Raw genomic sequence first — 21,246 nt, 5'->3', positions numbered from 1 at the left:
CTGAGGTGAGATGTCTGAGGGGCCTGAGGTGAGATGTCTGAGGGGCCTGAGGTGAGATGTCTGAGGGGCCTGAGGTGAGATGTCTGAGGGGCCTGAGGTGAGAGGTCTGCAGGGATTATGGCGAGAGGTCTGAGGGCCTGTGGTGAGAGGTCTGAGAGAGGTTCATAAAGCCTCAACATCAGGTCAGTAAACTCAATCGGACAATTAATAAAAAAAAAAAAAAACACAATCTCACCAAGGTAACCCTACATCCTTGTTTCAGCCCAGCACTGAAAAAGCTCAGCAGCAGTGAAACAGCATGAACAGTGAACAACACAGCATCTGAAGCTTAAAAGCATTATAGGTTTCAAGGCACCTATGAATTATTAAGCCCGTACTTAAGCTCAAACGACAAACAGGCTTTCTTTGTTCAAGGAGCGCAGTGAAGATACAGCATATCGAGTTATAATGAATGAAACAGTTGAGATACACTTCAGTATGGAGCACGATACCAGACCTGATGTGAGGATAAAAATGGGACTGAGAGAGACAATTGAACAGAGTGCTCCTGTATCGAGTGTTTACAGCACAAACAATCTGCGTAGCAGCATAGAAATTAAGTCCTGATCAGTCTTTAACTTGTTTGACGATCAATCAAACACACACGCACACAGAGAGAGAGAGAAAGAGAGAGCCATGGCGACACTCAGGCTCATTGACCTACATGTCAGCATGGCTTGTTGTAGGAGCAGAGAGGCTGTAATTATCACTCAGTGTGTGTGTGCGTGGGGAAGATTTTGACGTCACACAAGCACAGTGTCATAATTCATTCAAGGCACACAAAAATAGGCAATGAGGAGAACAGACAGGGAGGGTTTCCATGACGAGTGAAAGAAAGAGGGAGAGGAAGTATTTCAATCATAGTTTATGTCATTTTTCACGCAAAACTGGCAATGATCTCAATATCAAATTTAGGATTTGCTGCTTTTCCATACTTTATTTCCCTGTACATTGAATTTATTTTAGTTTCAAAGTGTTGGCCAGACAAAACAAAATCTGAAGACAACACCTTGGGTTTCTAGGGTCCTGTGATGCCCTTTTTTAAAATATTGATGATTAAATCATAATGAAAATGATCGCTTGTTGCGACCTGAAAGGATTGATCTTCAAATGATAAAGATACACAAACTCTCTGCTCCCCTGTCTCCCACCTCCTGCACGCCACTTCCTCCCATTGCCTCCTCCTGTCCCCAGTCTCCTCTCTTTCCAAACCTCCTCTCAATTACAGCTCCCCATTAATTACTCAGCCGCAGACTCCCGTCCACAGCTGCTTACAATAAGTATAACACAAAAAGTCAACGCATTTTGCAAATCCCATAATCCCAAGTGGGCTTGTAAACAAGAAATGCAACGGCCAACAATTTAAGGCTTTGTTTTCCCTCTCCTTTTTCTCCCACACTCTCTCCACACCTCGCCGTCTCCCTCCTGCTCTGCTTCTCTCTGCCCCTTCCCTCTGTTTTCATTTCCATCTCTTATGGAATGTAAATACAGCAACCGACTGACCACTGCACCAGGGACTTTGGCTTGAATCTTAACTGTTTCTCTTTAGAGTTTAAGAGCAGGCGTGGGCTTTTGTTGCGATCTCCTGGCTCCAGATGTGTGTGGCGACGCTTTGAGGGAGCCTGAAGGGTTATTTCTTAGTGTGTGTGTGTGCGGCGCTATAATGAGCTAAGGTTGAGGTTAAGGTCAGGCATGTTACAGTCAGGTTTGAAGTCCAGGATAGCACCCGAGGACCAACAGAACGCCCTAATGACTGTGCACCAACATGTATCCAGTCCTCAGCTGTACCACTCTGCCCTCAGGGTGTTTCATTTCTTGCCAACTTAATCTCAGCCATCTGAACAAATAATAGCCCTTATGTCTCCCTCTCACACGCACGCACATCAAGCCATATTGTTCAAAAACGGATTGTCAGTGAATCAATTCCAGCATGTAAACACAGGAAACGGCAAGCATGCCAACATGTGCAGCGTTTTTTGCTCCCCTCTCCCTCTCTCTGCATATGTGTGGAGACGGAAAGGCTTAAAAGTTGAATTCAAATACGGAGCACTGCGTGCGTTTATCCCTCCTAACATCTGGGTATTTGTTGCATACCTTACACAAACACTCAAGAGTCAGTCCTGCCAATATTACAGCTGTCAGACACTAAAACACACTTGCACACTGCAGGAACGTTGGATTTCCTGACCTTTGCGTGCTAATAATGTATTCACAATCTTGCTGCTTGTTGCTCCCACAGAGATTCGCTCAACATAACAAGCTGATCCACTGTTTCTGCTCGAGCTGAGCTGAGCCAAGGCTTCTTCTCCATCTGTCCTTCCTCAAAACTAGCCGTCCCCTTATCGCCTGCGTCCCTGCACATGCGAGAGGAGCATGGCACAGTGCCTCGTTTCACTCCATAAACGCGCGCGCCGGCGCGCACACACACACACACACGCACGCATGCACACTTCCTCCCAGTGTTTCACCCCCATCTCTCTCTCTTTGTCTCTCTCTCACTCTGTCTCTCTCTCTCTCTCTCACACACACACACACACCTCAGTGAAAGCCTCTCGCATTCCCACAAGCGCAGAAGCGCTTTGGAGAAACTGGATGAAGCTGCCTCGCCTCGCTCTGAGGGATAAAAACACGCTGTACTCGCAGCTTCACTCTGCGCTTTTTCTGAAAAACGCATCAACAAAAGATGAGCTTTTACTAGAAAGAGTTGTATCTTATTCGTTTTTTGCTCTTTTTTGGGGGGGACGTGGAGTCAAGTTGCTTGGATGCGAAAATCGGGATAGCAAGAGTTTTACGCATTACAGCCAGGAGGGACGAAGCACCGGCGTCTTTTCCCCCAGTGAAACCAGGAATATTCCGCTGCGTGGGGAATTACAACCCGAGCGTTTACGACTTTAAATAGTCGTAATGTTTTAAGGGTTTTCCTTCAGTCGTAATTGGGAGCGCGTTTCACCGCCCTCGTCGTCTTGAGCGCGCATTCGCTCCATAAAGCGTAAAACGAGCTCCTCGCCTAACAAAGTCATATAAATAGACACTTTGAAAGCTCGCAACCCCAGTTTGACCCAAACAGACTGTGATCATGACATTGTCTCGCCTCCTCTGAGGATCTTGGCTGGGAGTAAAGACCGTGTCGCTGTTTCCAAACCCTGCATGGGAGCTGACTTGTCCCGGTGTCATCCGCGTTTTCTCCGGCATGGCATTTCAGAGGAAGTAGCCTTCACAGCGGAAGATGGCTCTTTACTTTGCCCCAGGTTACAGCCTGATCCCGGTCCATGCCTAATGGCACACTGACAGTGAAAACTCGGCTTCTTGCAAAGGTAAGAACTGAGTTTGACCTCTCCAACTCTTCACACAGTCGCTTTGTAACCATTCAACTTGACAGCCCCACAGTCCATCTTTTTATAACCATCCATATTTAATGACGTTTCGTTTAATATTTGATGAAGGAGGAAGTTTAACATTATGGCTACAGCTCTTCTATTCTTCAACTGTTGCCTAATTGATGGACAGGACTTTATTATCTAAGACAGACCAGCATATTATATGTTGCTTTGTTGTTGTTTTATTTATTGATGGATTTATTGGGAAGGGAACACTATGATCTGTTCATTGTGCCAATGCAGAGATGATCCCTGCCTGTTATCTCTTTACTATAATTCACTTCTTTGTAGTTGAACAATGCATGATGTCAACATTCATGCCTTTGAAGACAAGTAAAGGTCATTATTAAAGGGTCAGTGGTCATTTTCCGGGAAAAAAAACGCTTCAAACTATATTTAAAGATCCCCTCCAGACAAGTTTCAGGCTTAAAAAAAGTGAATTTATCTTGTTAAAAAGTAGAAAATCACATGTACTCCTTCTCCCTCAGTGAAAAATCCAGAAACTGATGGGCACAAGTTGCATATCTGACCATGATTGGCTGGAGACCAGTTGTGATGTCACAAATCTCATCCCTCTCAGGTCTTAAAGTCAGATTTAAAGCTGGAGTTGGTAACGATGGATTCTGAAGAATCCCATCCCCTCCCTTCAGGCCTCCCTCCAAAGTCGCTCCCCCAAAACACATAAGCGCACTGCCTGGCTACAGCTGGCCGGCTGCCCCTCAGCTCCAACTGGACAGCTGGGAGAGGCGTGTGAGTTCGCTAAGCTCTCTTAGCTTTTTTTTTTAGTCAAATATTTATTAAACAACTCTGTTAAATACCACAATGACATAAACACAAACAAAATAGCTGTCAGGAGCGTACCTGAGTCTGAATCGGCTACCCGGCCAGCAGTTGCTGCTCAGCCAGTGCCTGTGCGCTTTGTGCTACTGGGTTAGCGGCTGCCGCTCGCTCATTCTACACCTCAGGCAGCGTGCTGTGAGCACAGTGCAGCGTTTGTCATCGCTAAACGAGTGCAACTGCTCCACGTCATTCACATGTAAGAGCCTTGTGGAAGACTGTGGTCGTGTGCAATGAGCACGGGCACAGTGCCGGCAGGTTGGCATCCAAACATCCAAACCTTACAGGCCTGTGACATCCACAGAGACCAGATTCTAGTTCTTTTTTTGTCAGCATTCGATCTGTTGATTGCTGTTGGGACGTTGAGAGATTTCCTACAAGTTTAACAAGAAATGCTTCTAAAACACTTTACCAGCCTGAGCGTTAAGGTGAGCACAGAGAAATGTGAAAACAGCCTTCTAGTATCAAGTATTGTACATACATCATTCTGCACAGTGAAGGTCAAACGTCCCTGTGGAGGAAAAACAAGAAGAATACATTTTTAAGTGGAGGAGGATTTAATAAGTGGTGCTCTGTCTGTGGTTTTATTGTCTTTAAAGTGATTTAAAGGAGGCTGGAGAATTAGGAGTAACTCTCACCTTGAGAGCTGTTTGGGTGACACACTGAGCCTAATGGCACGCAGCGAGACGCTGCCAAACATTTTACGGTGAAACGAGGTTTAATTTGAGAATCATTAAGAAGTCATGCGACATATCAGATAATCCCCCTTCACACATATCCACTAACTGGATAATCCCGTTTGAAAAACCCCAAGGTCAGCAGTTCCTTCACTTTGTCGGGGCAAAGCCTCCCACAGAGAGATGTGCAAGCCCACAACCAACCACCCGATAATACAAGCTCATCGTTCAGACCCCATCTGAGGAAAACATCCTAGTTTATCTGATTTATGGCAGAATTCCTGTTTCTGCTAAGAATGCCTTGAAGGCCAAATTACATAAGAACTGTTCGCTTATGGGAAAAAACATCAGTGGAATTAAATTATGTGATAATATGTGGAGAATGAGCTGCTAGAATCCAAACACAGACCCCTCACAGGGGCCAGGACTCCAGCCTGGGTGCCACTGTTGCTTGGGGGCAGCCTCAGGATGAGTGTGGATGACTGACTGAAGATCAGGACTGTGAGGAAGATAGAGTGAGTCATTTAGCTGGAATGAACAGGGGGCTCACTCCAGTACACACACACACACACACACACACACACACACACACACACACACACACTCCTGCCATGACCATCTGATGATTCAATTCGAAGGTTGATTCAATTGGGTAGAGCTGAACTGATCACAGGAGGCAATGACTGATGCAGTGTGAAGGATGGGAGACTTAAAGAAGAAGAAGAAGCATATTATCAAAATAATGAGGAAGGAAAACAAACAGGATGGTGAAGAGGGTGCAGGATTTGACGCTCGAGTGCTCGCATCAGAAAATGTGCTGCCGAAAGGTCAGCGGGAAAACACAAAGTGACATATTCTCCAGACAGATGACTCATCATTGACCGTGAGTCTGTAGGAGTAAAGTGATGCACCAACACGAGCTCGGTGTTTATCCTTTGCTCATTCTTCTCTCTCCTTTTCCTTTTTCCTGCTCAGTTTTCTTCATCCCTCTGCTCCTCTCTAGCGATGCCCAATTTTCCTTTGGAACTTGCGGTCGAATCAAATGGACGTAAAAAACTGTTTTAGCAATCTGCTCCTTTAAAGAGCTACAAAGAAGGACGGAGACTTCCGTCAGGGTGCTGCATCGGGCTCATGTAGAGGTCTGGTCACGCTGGATTCAGCCAGACCCAAACTCACAGGTATCATATTTAATTTCAGTCGATTCTGTGACTCATTTCTAATCAGCGTCACGGTAGGAAACGGGACATTGAACATTGTGAACCCACTCAACCGTGGGAAATGATAGCTGCAAGTTGAAAAAAAAGCCATTTTCTCATGCTATATCACAAAAGCTCCTGCGCAACTCAAGTCCAGCTGCACAGGTGTTTTTCACCTGATTAGAGCTCTTCTGTGTGCGCACTGACTGAGCTTAATTGACATCATCCTCAGTTTCTTGTAAGCTAGGCTGTTATGTGGTGGCCTCACATAACTCCCAGTATAGTGTCACTAAGTCTACGTGAGAAGAGGGCTAATGGCGTCTTCACCCGTCATATCAGAGTTATTGTAATTACCAGTTTCTAGTTTGTTAATTGTGTTCAAGTCAGCATTCGAGTTGCAATTAGTTGCAAGCTCAAATACATTCAACTTGACACATGATATATGGAAATTCCAGAAAAAGACGAGAAATATGGCTGCCTCATAACAGCCCGAGCCTGATGTTTAAGAAAATGACACCCAGAGTGTATGAATATAGTTCCATTTAGTCAGTGCACAGCATTTTAACCCTTCCCAACAGTGTTGTCCGATGATATAAACTTGCATCATCTTCCCATCTCTATTATCCATCCCGTATGATGGGAACACAACATAATCAAGCAGAACAACTGAAAACACCTGTGTGTTTGTGCACGATATGACATGCAGATATGCCTGTTTGAAGTATTCAGTTAGCGGTACTGACAAATTTAGGTCTGCAGTTTTCAAAATAGTATGTTTAACTGCAAAAACCAACAAATCTCCATCTCAAAAATAAAAAAAAAAATGAGCGTATATGCTATGATGTGTGTATGATGGGAGCTTTTTGATCTGTAGCGCAGCCTTTAGTGTTCTCTGGTTGAGATTTTCATTTGACAACATCAGCAAGTCAGTTTCATCAATTAAACTTAAGTTTTACCAGACGAAAGAAAATATTCTCGAAATAGAATAAAGCATTTATGGATTTGTGGATCGATATTATTCTAGAGCAAAATCTCTACTCACCACTCGCCAGCCACTGCAGACTCCTGGGTTCAATCCAAGGTGGTGGTTCCTCCTGAAACATATCCCGGTTGTGTTGACAGGGGTGGGCAGCTGGTCAGGAGTTACGTCCTTGTCGCTTCGCCTGGATGTAGGGAGCAAACAGCAGCACGATCAGCTGGTTTGGTCAGCAGAGTGACTGAGATTGTCTGGTTTGATCAAGCAGCTGTGGGCTCTGACCTCCAGCCTTTCTGGAAAAGCAAACACAGGATTCCACTTCAGGCATCAACAGAGTAAATTAGCGACACATGTGGCTGCGATAACGAAAAAAAAAAAACCTGTACCTGCTGTAAGGCACATCATGCATTGCGATTTGTCTCACAGCTTTGTGTCACATCTTATCTCTCTCTTATATCTTTCCTGTCACATACCGCCGAGGGCAGTGGAATTTTTACTTTTTCTTCTAAGGAATAGTGCTCTTGCATGTGGCAGCCCATTATGTGTTACTAACTACAACATTAAACAGGAAACTGTATACATTTCTCGGTTGCGTTATTATTGTGTAGTAACATAATTGCAGGAGTGCGAGTTTTGAATACTCCTCCGTGTTAGCGTGTTTATGGAAGCCTTAAGGGCATCTGACAATCAAGTCTCTGCTGCCAAAGAGCACCACATTAGAGAGCTATTTTATCTGGGAAATAAAAGCCAGGAGGCAAATCAAAGCAATTGTGAACCTTGTAAAAAGGATCGTGTGAACTTCTTCCATTACAGGTTGATGGTTTTGGGGTTTTTGGAAGGCACGTGCTAAGAGGATTTCCAAAAATTGTCTCAGATTGTAGCTGCATTTACTCCCAGCACCCATTTGGTGAAGTGATTATCGACTTAGTCGTGTGCTCTAAAGTGTATAAAAATTTTTTTAATGGGCTGAAACATGGAAAACCAACAAAATGATCCTTTAATACGAACATAAAAACATCCATCCTGTCCTATACTGTACTATACTATAATCCATATTATACAATATTACTATGGTACTGTAGTATTGTTTGAGATTAGACTAGACACTATTTGATATCATACTACATTGTACTATACTATCCTATACTATATGTTATGTTATGCTATATCACACTACTATGTACTACTATACAATGCTACTCGGCAGTACATGGTACTATGATGTACTGTATAGTATATTATACTAAATATTATACTGTACCATAGTGCACCATATTATACTGAAATGGCAGCTGCAGCACTCAATAAGATTTTACTTGACAACAAGAAAAGAAATGTCACTAAATTCATTGGTATCTAATAAAACCAGTGTGTGAACACGCTCTTTTCCAGTCACCTGAAAGCTGTTTGTGCAATTGTGCTTGACAGTGTAGGTGTACTTTGAAAGAAAGTAATAAACTTGACAGTCCCTTTATTTCAGCATTTCAAGTTAAAAGCAGAGTCTGGCACAGCTTGTCAAAAGATCAGATGCTGTTCACTACAGATTTGCCCTTGACCCATGCAGGTAGTTTCCTTCAATCTTTGCAAAGAGAGGAGAAAGGAAACTACCTTTTGATATTCTGAGCATAAAATCTGAGTTTTGCAGGAATACTCAGGGAAGCCAAAACACGCTGGAGAGCCTGAAATAGTCGTTATTAGTGTTGTTTTAAGGGTGGTCTTCCCAGCAGAAGTGGTAGTTTGACTCCCTGCTCCATGATGTGATGGCAGGTGACCTTAACTGCTGCAGCAGGGGGCATTTTGTCTGTCTCTCCATTTAAATCAAGTTTAGGTGGACAGCGATACAGTACTACATTTATTACAGCAATTTGGCCTCACTTAACCTTACCCGAGCGGTTTATGATACAGAAAGAAAAACACATGACCCACTCTGGCTGTAATGGGAGGCATAATGGATACAAATTTTTCCCTCCTTAACGCGCTCCATTTTTATGTCCCTGCTCATTCCTCTCTCATTACATCTTCCCCTTTTACTCTATTTGTGTCAATACTAAATGCCTTTCTCCATGACGTATCAGCGTACAGTTCACTGAAGTGAGTCACTGGAAACTTTTTTCAGCTTCCTTCTAGAGTCAAAAAAAGTCCCTGGAGTTTGTTTTGTGTAGTTCAAAGCACCTCCTCTGTTCTTCCTGTCTTCCCCTCTGGCTGTCTTCTTCAGCTCCTGATTTCTCGTATCTTTACCTACCCACCCCCCATATGTGACGTCTCATTGTTTTGTCTTTCTATCCCACCTGTCCTGTCCTCTTTCCTCTTCCACACTCTCTGCTGTCTCTCTCTCTCTCTCTCTCCTGTGTGGAATTCAGAGAGAATTGTAGAGCTTCAGCACAAATCACATAAACACGATGTAATTAACACCCCGCACGCGATGCTAAAATGTAAATGTTGTGAGTGCAAAAAAATGCAAGGATTTCTTTTTTTTTTGCTCTCACACTCTCTGTTCATCCCTGGTGTCTCCCTTTCACCGTCTCCTCTTCTCATTCCCTCCCACTTGCCAATCCCCTATTGTCTCTCTTCATTCCCTCCCAATTCTAATCCAGCTTTCTTTGCCGTCTTGCCTCCCTGTCTCACTCTCACCTCGTCCAAAATGATAGAGGTTGAGCGACCAAAGCAGGTGCTGTGACGTGCTGTCTTTGCCCTGTATCTGCACACAGAAATGCAAAAGTGAATCAAAATGATCCATGGGAAATACCCCTTTGTCAAAGCGATATAGTGTTAATGTCAATCCTTTGCACACAGCTGGTAGTTGCTATAGAAACCTGTCACCTAGCAGCAGCACATGTTGTTGCTATAGGGACAATACATCACGTGACGTCTCCTATAGATAGGTAACTTGCCGTTATCATGCTACAAAAGGCATCTCCTTGCTCAAGGACGCAACACATGCAGAGGGATATCACAGCATGACAGTGTGGCGGGGGGAAATCTCCGCTCTGAGAGACATGTTTTTAAAATGGGAACTCATGTAAGTGTGCCTCCAAATGTTTAAATGTCTCCAAGTAACAGAGTCAATCTGCTCCCTGAAGGGGGAGGTATGATATTAATAGTCTTAATAGTTTTCTTGCCATGCTGTGAGGATGCATAGATTAACTGGAGAGGCAAACTGAGTCATTAATAGGTGATCAAATGGAGGCTAATTCATGATTCATTAAAGACTAATTTAGAAAAGTGCTTATTAAGGCAGCGAAGTGGAAGTTGGAGCAGTGGATTTCGCATTATTCATAAGTTTTATCTAAAAGGTGGTGGGAAAAATTATATTAAAATTCACTCACTCTGTGTGTGATCACTGTTTGATATATTCACTAAAAAAAGGCAGCAAACAGCAATTTTTCCTCTCTTGATAGACTAAAACATAACACGCTGAATAATTTCTTTATTTCTGCATGCAAAAGAGAGGTTCACACACAGTGCGAACACCCAGCACACACCCACTGATCGGGTGTTAGGTGTCGAGTGCGGTTAGTGGATATTAGCATTTGCTGTGGTCACTGCACAGGTCCGGCGTGTTCTCCACAGGAGAACGCCGTCTTGTGTCAGAGCCTCAGTGGTTTCTCGTTAGGCTGCGGCTGTGTCTGTTACGGCAGCACTTTGTTCTCTCTGCCACACTTGTTTCTTACGGCCGCCTTGTTAAAACCACAGGTGCACTTGGCTTGTTTTCTACCGCTGTCCTGTCATCACCGATGGGAACGGCACTCTGCTTTCCTCTATTGTCGGGCCTCCTCTTTCTATCTGCTCATCCCCCCGACTTTGTCTCCTTCAAAACAGTTTCCACCATTGTTTTGCGCAGGCTTTCAGTTTCCGGTTATGACTCAGTAGCTGCAGTTGCATGCACACTTTTCTTGTTCTTGATTGAAATAATTCCAATTGAAGATTTCGGGTAAACCGTTTACATGATATGTGATCTAATACATGAATAGCTGTGAGACACATTCAAGAGTGATGAATACAGGTACATGTCAGTACCAAGCCATTCAGCAATATCTCTTTGGCACATGGTTGACTTGTGACTGGTATTAGTGTAGCAGTAAACCTTCCAGAAATGCTAACAGGAAGTTTACCCCCCCAACCCATCTAGGTATCCAATGATGTTCAGCTCTTCCACAGTTTGTATCTAAAACAAAAACAAGTCTGGAAAAACGTACCCCCATGCATTCACATGAAAATGGAGGGCATGCATAGAAAGAACACAGCCAGAAAGAAATCAGGTTTAGTCGTTTACATGATACAATTTTACTTTTGATTGGTTTATGAAAAGGTTTTTACCCCTTTGCAACTCAGTTTGGCCCCTTTATTCTGCTTGAGGTGTTTATATGAGCATTTTTATTCTGTTTGGGCTTTTACACTGATTATAATTAAAACAGATTAAAATTTGGCTCCAAGTGAACACAGCTGGTGTTGCACCCAGGTAGGTGCACTAAAGAACAGCAAATAAATGCTTAAATATCCCGCTCCCACCTCGTCTTCTCCTCTACCACTTTTTGTCTTCCCCGTTTCGTTTCTTTTATCCTTCCCCTGAACTCCCATCCATCTCTTTCTCATTTTTCAGTAAACGCAGGAAATCTCCCCCTGCTCCTGAAACATTGTGTGGGTTCCTGTTTGACGCACACCAAGGAGTGAAAGGAGAGAATCAAGTAGAGAGAGAGAGAGTGAGAGGGAGCGCAGAAAACCCGAGAGAAGAGGCTGGTTGTGTTTGTCCTTGTGTGATTCACCATCTGTGGTAAAGCACTTTCCTACAGCAGTATTACCAGTAAGATGATTGACGTGAAAAATACATTAAGATGTGAGAAGGAGAAAAGAGGAGAGTACGTCTGGTCTTCTGTGTGATTCACAGTTACTTTAAATACTAAAAGCTTTGTCTGATTCTAATTCTTAAAGCAGACTTTACTGCTTTGAGATATGCAGAAGAAGAGAAGGGAAGGCAGCGACTAACAGGGAAGTATCCAAATAAAAGAAAAATTAAAATTAGAGACAGATTAAAAATAGATCTGAGAAGACAGAGGGTTAGGGGGAGGAGAAAGACAAACAGAGAGATAAGATGAGAACGAAGGCTGGAGTGGAGGAGAAGGAAGCGCGGAAAGGAAGAAATTATTCAGGGTCACAGCCAGAATGCATTAGCCAACAGACTGAGGGTGAGAATGGACGAGGGAGGGAGAGATTTACAGATAGTGTGTTCTTGGAGAAATAAAAAGAGCGACGTGGAAGCAAGGAGGGAGAGAAAAATAGACAGACAAAGGTCACGGGTGTCTTCTTGTTCCCATGCTAAATTTGCTTTATCCTGTTATAAACACAGACGTGGAATCATGCACACTAAAGTATGTACAGCAAAGAAGACCCCTAAGCAAATAAATAAACAGTTATTACTATTACTATATTCAGAGGACTGTATCTGTCCTTCCAGAAAAACATGCGTAAAGGTCGTCTGTGCAAGCATCTCATTAAAACTGTGACTGTTTCATAACGTTCAATAGGTATTTACTGGATGTAACTCCAGTTCTGTGAGTATGTGCACCTGTCGCTGAGACTCTCCAACAGTTAGAAATGTTGTCTTGGGAGTCACTGGCAAACAAGCTAGTCTGTCCTTTTTGGTATGAGGACGTGTTGGTACTTGGGGTTGATAATGTGACCTAAAATTTGCATCACAGTATTATTATTATTATATTGTAATTTCTAGAATTATAAAAATAAAAGGGATACGCCATTCAAAGCACGATTCTACCTCTTTTAGATAGATAGATATATAGATAGATATACTTTATTTATCCCAAGCTGGGAAATTGCAGAAGCTGGGAAATTGCACTCTCATTTGCAACGTAAGAAAAAATAAAATATTTAAAAATAGATGTGTCCCAGCATTTATTTGACAGAAAACCCAAAGTATATTATATAAGTCCAATCGTCAGTGTACCACAGGGCCTGTGTACACACATACTGACACAGCAGGCAGCAGAGGAGGCTCTCCTGTAACAAAACCAGCTGAGCTTGTGTTGCAGTATGAAGTGTGGAGATAACGTTCGGCCTGACATCCATAACTCTGCTTATTTAATCGGCTTCAAATGAGGCTTTACATTCACACATTTCTCTTGACTGTCCCTCAGCATTAAAGGCTCCAACATTGCTCCAGCATGTGGGTCTACAATAGACTAGCTACTAGCCACATTAGCCGCTGAACGTGCTAACAGCACATTCAACAGGCCAACCAGCAAAATAAACAGTTAAGCAACAAAAAAATGGCAAAACGTACAGGTCTGAAGTTTGAAGTCTGTATCCACCCATCCTTGAGCTTCAGTTTTGAAGCAAATCCTGTTTTTTATTGTTTTAAAGAGTTTACCTTTTGTCGTTGTGGGGACATTTCCATCACATTACTCTACTGGGTCTTCACTTCCTTGCATGGTTGGAAAGGATGAAGAGTTTTGTGTTGGTTCTTCTTGGTTCAGAGAAATTGGTGGATGTCAGCACCAGTAAAATCCATGTGAAGGTGGTGCTCAAGCTGCTCCACAGCTGTTCATGAGTGATTCTTCTGTTGGGCGCCTACAGTGACGCTGCAGTGAAGCTACGCTGCTGGAATTTGATCTAAAGAACAATACTTAAAATTTCCATTCAAATAGTGTACCTTTGTAATTCAACATCAAATATACTCAGTTTAATCCTTCTATTACTAAACAGGACAATGCTAATGTTCATGTGCACCCAGATTAACAGGCATTTAAACCCAAATGAAGGCTCCCCTAATAAGGCTGTTTGTTTTAAGCCCTGTTCATTTTAATAACTATTAATAGACATCTGAGCAGCTGGTGAGCACACACTCTATGATTAGTTTGAATATTATGTCAGAATTGCAGCACTGTATTTCCAATTTAAGTGCAACAACATAAGTAATGACAAAATATAAATAAACTATTGATTTAAATTCAAATGAACAAAGACTGTCCAAGAATAAAAAACACAAGCAACATGTTTCTCTCTCTGCTTGCCTTCTATTCCTACATCTCTTATCATCCTGTTTCCTGAGTTTTCTCTCTCACACACAGGAAGAGCACAGTAAACAAACATCCAGCAGGGGTGTGTGTGACTACATCCAGTAAGCGCACACACACACACACACACACACACACACACACACACACACACACACACACACACACACACACACACACACACACACACACACACACACACACACACACACGCACACATTCTCGTCCCTGCCAGTGTTGTCCTGAAGTCTGGCCTCCAACAACAAAACATCCCCAGTAAACAGAGGAGGTTGTTGTACCCAGTGTGTGCATTTTTGTGTGCTTACATCTGTATCACTGCTAACATTAAAAGAGCATTTCTTGAATTTGGAAAGATGCCGAAGGTCTGACACAGTTTTTCTGTAGAAAAAACTGTCTGAGGTGACACGCCTATGTAAAATAAGACAAATAGAGCTGTAACTGGTTCAATCCTTTTGATTGTGAGTGATGCTGCACTCTGAATATTAAGTGTCTTTACACTTATATTCAGAGCATCTGGGAGATTTTTGCTATGCAGAAATGCATATGTGCATCCCCAGACCTGTGCTTAAATATGGTTGTTGGCAATGTTTCTTTCTTCCTATGCATCTGTGCTGCTAAACGGATGTTTACAGTTGTTTTTTTGCATCTTTTTGTGTATGTGCAAGACATATCAAACTAACTGGCAGGAAGCAGCTCTACACCGGTGGTCATTTGGTGACATGGCGGCACAAACACACACAACAGATGCTGGTGATGCTGATGCTGATGTTAAACTTGTGACTACTTTGTCGCTGCATGTGTACCTGCAGGTTCAGTATGACTGCAGCAGCAGGTGTGCTAACAGGCTTGGCTAAGCTAAAACGCCAAGACTCCGCCCGCTCTCAGCACCGGCCTATACCACCTGCATCGCCAGGCCTTGGAAACCCCGCCCCAGAGGCTGCCCCCAGGTGAGCATCTCAGTAGCTACTGATGCAAAGATAAATGCAAAGACTCCTTGGCAATTTCAATTGCATGTGATTCATGAGCAGTGCTGGTTTTAATGTTACAAAAAGCCAGCACTGACTGTTCACCAAAAACATAATATGTGCCAAGTGTTATGTGCATGCAAATGCGTTTTGCATTCTCTGTATATCTTTTGTGTGGTGGCTGTAATGTCACTAAATGCATGTCTCCAAAAACATTTTGCTTTCCTTCCATACTTTTCATTTAGAAAGCGGAAACGACGCACAGATGTTGTGGTAGTGCGCGGTAGGCTCCGCCTCTACTCCGCCTCTGGGTTTTTCCTCCTCCTGGGGCTCGTCATCCTGGCCATAGGGATCGGCATGGCAACCCTGGGCTACTGGCCGCACAGTGAAGCTGTGCCCTCAGCCAAATCGCAGACTGAAGGAGGATCCAAGACAGTAATTGCTGGAGGGGCTAAAACATCTGCCACAGAGGGGGCCGTGTCTAACTCCAGCAGGAGTCATCATGTGCAAGGTAGGAGCCCTCTGAGCTGTCTCTGAACACTTACAGACTTGCGCCATGATTTAGAAACTCAAACTCCTGATATTACATGGCTCTCGCCCTCTGTGTGTCCTGCATGCAGGCACGCCCTCCAAGCAGACTGGGGGCGCTCTGACACGGTTCCTGGAACAGCATCGTCACTCTGAGAGGATGAAGATGCTCGGGCCCTTCACCATGGGCATTGGGATTTTCATCTTCATCTGTGCTAATGCCATTCTTCATGAAAACAGAGACAGAGAAACTAAGGTAGGGCTGAAATCAGGTGCCGGAGAAATGAAATACTAGCCTCTCTGGTGGATTTTGAGGGTCTACAGGCCCGCCAACAAGCTGTAAACAGAGCTAATACTGCTTTGCGAGGTCTGAAACACTGATTTGTGCAGAAATTGGATCTAGGTTATAAAGGAATATTTAAAACAATATTTCAATTCTGACAGACCAAAGCTAAGTCAGTAGAACATGTAGTTGGCATTCTTTCCCAACCCCGTTTTCTCATTTCTGCTCTCCCTCCACTCTTTACAAAATGAGGGGCATGCACACTGCAGTCATCCATATTCATCACCTCTATATAACTAACATGCAAATCATATTTCTGCCATCCTCCTTCCACCCATATCTCTGCAATTTTCCTCTGATCACATTTCCTCTGCTCTTATGCCCTCTCCTTCCCTCCCTTGATGTGATTAGTCCTCTCCTCCTCCCTCCCCCCTTTCAGGTAATCCATGTGAGAAATATGTATTCCGAGGTCTTAAACATCCACCATATGAAACTGTACATTGAACAATAATACTGTATGTTATACTGGACCTCTAAACATATTGTCAGGTAATCCAAAGACCAATACTAGCGCTACCATTAATATATTTCTCCTTTGCACTAGATAATCCATATGAGAGACATGTACTCCACAGTCATCGACATCCATCGCCTCAGGCAGAAAGAGCAAAAACAACACCATCACCGCAACAGCGCCTATGCAAGAGAAATTGGGGATCTCCGAGCCTTCGACGCTGATAACACAGCACGATTGGCCAGCAACTCCCTCCTCACATTTTCCTCTCGAGCTGGAGGTGGTGGAGGAGGGTCTACAGAAGAGGAGGAGGTGCTGCTCGGGGATGAGGAGTTTCACAAACAGGGGGAACAGGCTAAGTTGGATTGTACCTTTGCGGGGCTGCTGGCGCCGCTCTACAAGGATCGCCCCTTCTGTGGCCCGGGGCTCGGGTTGGCTCGCTCGGATTCGGTGCGCCACCAGTGGTCAGTGGACGGAGAAGGGGAGAAGGGAGGACACCATGCACGCTCTATTGTCTCCTCCTCCATCTCTGCGTTTACGCTGCCGGTTATAAAACTCAACAACTGCGTTATTGACGAACCGGAGATGGAGGCGATTACTGAGGAGGAGAGAGGAGGGGAGAGAAGAGATGGAGAGAGGTCACAGCCTCTGAGCTCCATGGAGTCTCTGGTGGTTCCTGTAGCATCTGTTGCCAAGGCCTCCAAACCACCGGGTTTACACCGGAGTAACTCCGCCTCCTCCTCCTCTCACTGCTCCTCTGTCTCCTCTACCTCCCTCTCCCCTGCGCCATCCTCTACCTCAGGCTGCTGGCTCTCCCCGGGAGCGGCCAGGACTGACTTTGGCTCCAACTCCTCTCTGCACATGCTCAGCAGCCACTCCAAATCCCTGGACCTGGAGCGCAGGCCGAGCATGCTCAGCGTGCACCCGGAGCAGCGGAAGCACCCCAGCTGGCCACGCCTCGACCGTAGCAACAGCAGCCGCAGCAACAGCAGCACCCGGGGCAGCAGTAAAGGCTACATGCGGCTGGAGGACAGGGAAGAGCAAGGGGAGCGGCTGTTAGATGTGTCACCCTCCGTGGCATTGAGGCGTGACTACAGTAAACGGGAGAAGCTGCTAATGATATCGAGGTCGCATAATAATCTGAGCTTCGAGCATGACGAGTTCAACAGCAGCACACTGAAGAGGGGCAGCTCTGAGACTCGATTCTGAAAACCATGAACTAAAGGTTGAAGACAGTTCTGTCCTGTAAATTGCTCTCTAAGCAGTGTGAGTGTACAGCGCACTGGTGTCAGGGGGAAGTGATGAATTTAACAGCTGCACACTGGAGAGAGGAAACTCAACAGTGGTTCTGAAGACACTTTTTTGAGCTGCAGGCTGGAGAGTAGTTACAAGTGGACCATCTTGTGCATTAAAGGGTCAGCAAGACACTAAATGCCTACAGTACCAGGTCCAGAGGTGCTGTTCTGTAGCTGACTCTGACCTGTGACCTCTATGGAGGGAGGCAAGTGAAAACAGAAGTTCCCTAAAGGGATCAATACAAATAAATCACATTGCATCATCCAGCTTCTTTATACAAACATAGTTCTAATAAAGTTTTGACAGGATCTCAAACCTGAGACGCTTTAGAATCAATAATGTTTCATTACAAAAGGTTTTGAAAATTGCTTTTCTTAGACTGCTACAAGGTTTAATTCAAGGACACACTGGAAGCGCTTTGAGCAAGTTCTTTCCTGAGCGGGCAGCAGTGACACGACGGTCCAAGTGTTTGCTTGTGCAGCAGCTTTGGAAACAAAGTTACAGAGTGCTTAATAGGGTTGTATAGAAAGACTGAGGCTGATAATGATCATTTTGAACTGATTTAAGAGTCTTGACACAAAAACAGATATGAAAACTAAATCCACAGAGAATCAGCTTGTAACTTACAGCCTGTAGACCTATAGAAGAAAATGTAATGGCATTCTGCATCGACGAGGTCCAACATAGCGATATTAGAGATATTAGTGGTATTTGTTTTAATGGTGGTTTTTATATGTTTGTGTGTCTGTCTGATTCTCAGATTGTAGCAGATCTGTGCAAACTCAGACAAAACCAGTTACTATAATGTCTTCACACTGCAGCACAGATGTGACTTCAAATCGAGGTGCCAGGCCAAGAAATACAACAAGGGAGTCTGTGTTGCGCTGCAATCATACTATTGCTGCCCTTTCTCAAGAACTGTAAGTTTTGTGTGTCCGCTACTGAAAACTAGAAGTAACAATCTCTGTCTATGGCTCCGCTACAAACACTCAGGATATGTAGTCTATTATTCATGTACGGATCATACGCTGTAGACGTACACAAACCTTTTCAGTATTAGACAAAAACCTAATTATTGAATACTTATTGACTTCAGTTTGATGAGAGGAATGATAAGCAGGGCAGTAGCTAGTCAATTCTCTATGAAATGCCAAAAAACAAGCAAGCCGAGCACATAAATGTCTCAAAACAATTTAATATTTAACTAACAGTCAGAAATTCCAAAGTTATTTGACGTATATGGCAAATAGTCACATTTGAGGCATTTCTCCTTGATAAATGACTTAAATAATTGATCTACCCACACAGTCGCTGATTACTTTTAAGTCAGCCAACACATTTTGGCTCTGCACTATTGAAAAACCAATATTTAAAACAAGAAAATCACTATAAGTGAGAGCGTGAAGTACCGGCATTACACTGGAGCCAACAGTAAATCACAACACACACATTTATCTTGTGTTATCTTTATAAATCCAGGAAGCTGTGATATTAAAGCCCAACTGAAATTAAACTGCATTTTTTTGTCTGCCACAGCAAACACATCTGCTCAGTAAATCATGTGTCCTCCTTTCCCCTTTGAGAAAAAAAGGGGGAAATTCATATCTTTTATTTTTTTGGTTTCATGATGGCTCCCTCCACTTTTGCATTCATTCAGCTGATAACCATTACGTCCACATCGATAGTTTGCTACAGCCAATCGAACCTTGCACAAAGCAGTAATGTCAGCATTCTATCACAGGCAGAGCAGATGGTATCTGAGCCAGAACAGCCTTTGAACAACAGCCCACATTAGCTTTGCTGCTAAAGTCTCCTTCCAAACAAATGTTCACCAGGGAAAAGTGCGCTGCTAACGTCAGTTTGCAGGCTGCACAGCTAAGGAGCTGCTCAGCTGAAGCACATTCAACAGCATGTAAATGTACCTGCAAATGTCACTTGGTGTGTTAGGTGCTGGTGTGGTCCTTCCTCTTTAAATACCACATTTCTGAAAATCCCCAAAGATATTATGAGTTCCTTTTGAAGATAAAAACGATACATTTAAAAAACCATGTTGACATTTTTGACCACAAAGAGGGATGTCCAAGATATTTCGGCTGGACTTGAAAGTGTGAGCCATGCTGTTTTCTGCTGCACTCCCCGTTTGATGACACACCTTTTTATTTATTTTTTTTTCGTACTGACAATATTCACCACTTGATGACTATCGCGGGTTTGAATTCAGGAATTCAGCTACGAACCAACATAGTTGTTGGATGTGTCGGCGTGTTTTGTTTTTAACGTGCTGACAAGGTGTGTTGCCATGTGAAGACACTGCTCTTGTCTATGTTCAGTATACGAGCTGATACGACGCCTCCATATATCTGTTTCAGGTTGTGTTTGGTTTGTCAGCTACCTTAACGATACCTTAACACATTTATCAGTGTAGTTCAAACATCTTCTGTGCTACTTTTAATGCAGGACACATGAATAATAGAACATGGAAAAGATAGAGCCCTTTTTAAGAGTGCAGGAATCTTGCCAGAGAGCCTCATTAACTGGTTCCCAGCACTTGATGAGTCAATGTTCAATTTTAGCCTCTCTCAAAATAAACAGTATTTTCACTGAAAGATGTTTTGTCCTAATGAGTCTGTTTAACCAATACTGATTCCTCCACGTGGATTCACACACAGTCACTCTTCTGGTGCCTTCTTCAAGGGTCAGTGGGAGGCAACATCACCTTTTTGGTCCATGTGCACACGAGGGTTGGGTGGTTGATGAGTCTACATTCGGCAGTAGCACAGAGAGGAACGGCAGGTAGAAACAGCGGGTTAAACAGGTGAATTAGGCAGAGGTGTTGATTGTTGGAAAAGACCAACAAAGATGGTTTTGGTGAGTTTTAGTTTGCTTCTGTTGAGTTTGAAAAAAGTGTGCTACAACTAACAAGGCAATTAAGCCAAACTTAAACTTGGAGGTGTTCGGTTGAATTTCCTGTTTTCACAAGGAAAACAGGTGAAAGATGTTTCTTTCTTGACATTTTGTGAGTTTTGTTTATTTTTTAGAATATAAAAGCTAAGGAACATAGCAAACTTGCTGCTTGTCGGGGGGCAGACACACACCTGTGCGACTACCTCGGCGATTGCTGGTTGTTTGGCTGACAGTGGCCGGTTGGAAGGCTGTAACATATCATCGGCCAACCCTAGTACACTCACACACACACACACAAACATGCACCAACACACAGTCTGACCCTGGATCTTAACAATCCTCCCAGATACATCACTAATTCCCTATCTCTCTCTCTGTCTTTCTTCCTCCTCCTCTCTTCGTCTCCTGCATACAAAATAAGCAAAGGTCTGAATGAGTCATCAATTATCATATGCTCTGCAGCTCTGTGGGAACAACACAAACACACACACACACACATTCAAGCACCAACAATTTACCTACATGAAAGCATGCATACATATTCCTCCTAAAACGCACGTGCAGAAGCATACATGCACACACACACACACTTGCAATAGAACTCA

At 43.7% G+C, this 21,246-nt stretch overlaps 1 protein-coding gene across 1 annotated transcript; it reads left to right on the top strand.

Moving 5' to 3' along the window:
* The first annotated feature begins 2,642 nt into the window (after positions 1-2,642).
* tmem200a (transmembrane protein 200A) lies at positions 2,643-20,309 on the top strand. The gene is made up of 5 exons (XM_041958728.1): positions 2,643-3,353; positions 14,961-15,098; positions 15,362-15,627; positions 15,737-15,900; positions 16,532-20,309. The coding sequence occupies exons 2-5, from the start codon at positions 14,968-14,970 to the stop codon at positions 17,648-17,650; spliced, it is 1,680 nt and encodes a 559-aa protein (XP_041814662.1). The 5' UTR covers positions 2,643-3,353; positions 14,961-14,967; the 3' UTR covers positions 17,651-20,309.
* The last annotated feature ends 937 nt before the right edge of the window (positions 20,310-21,246 follow it).

Source organism: Chelmon rostratus, chromosome 18, assembly GCF_017976325.1.
Source record: "Chelmon rostratus isolate fCheRos1 chromosome 18, fCheRos1.pri, whole genome shotgun sequence".
Classification (NCBI taxonomy): domain Eukaryota; kingdom Metazoa; phylum Chordata; class Actinopteri; order Chaetodontiformes; family Chaetodontidae; genus Chelmon; species Chelmon rostratus.
This window is presented reverse-complemented; position numbering and strand designations above follow the sequence as displayed.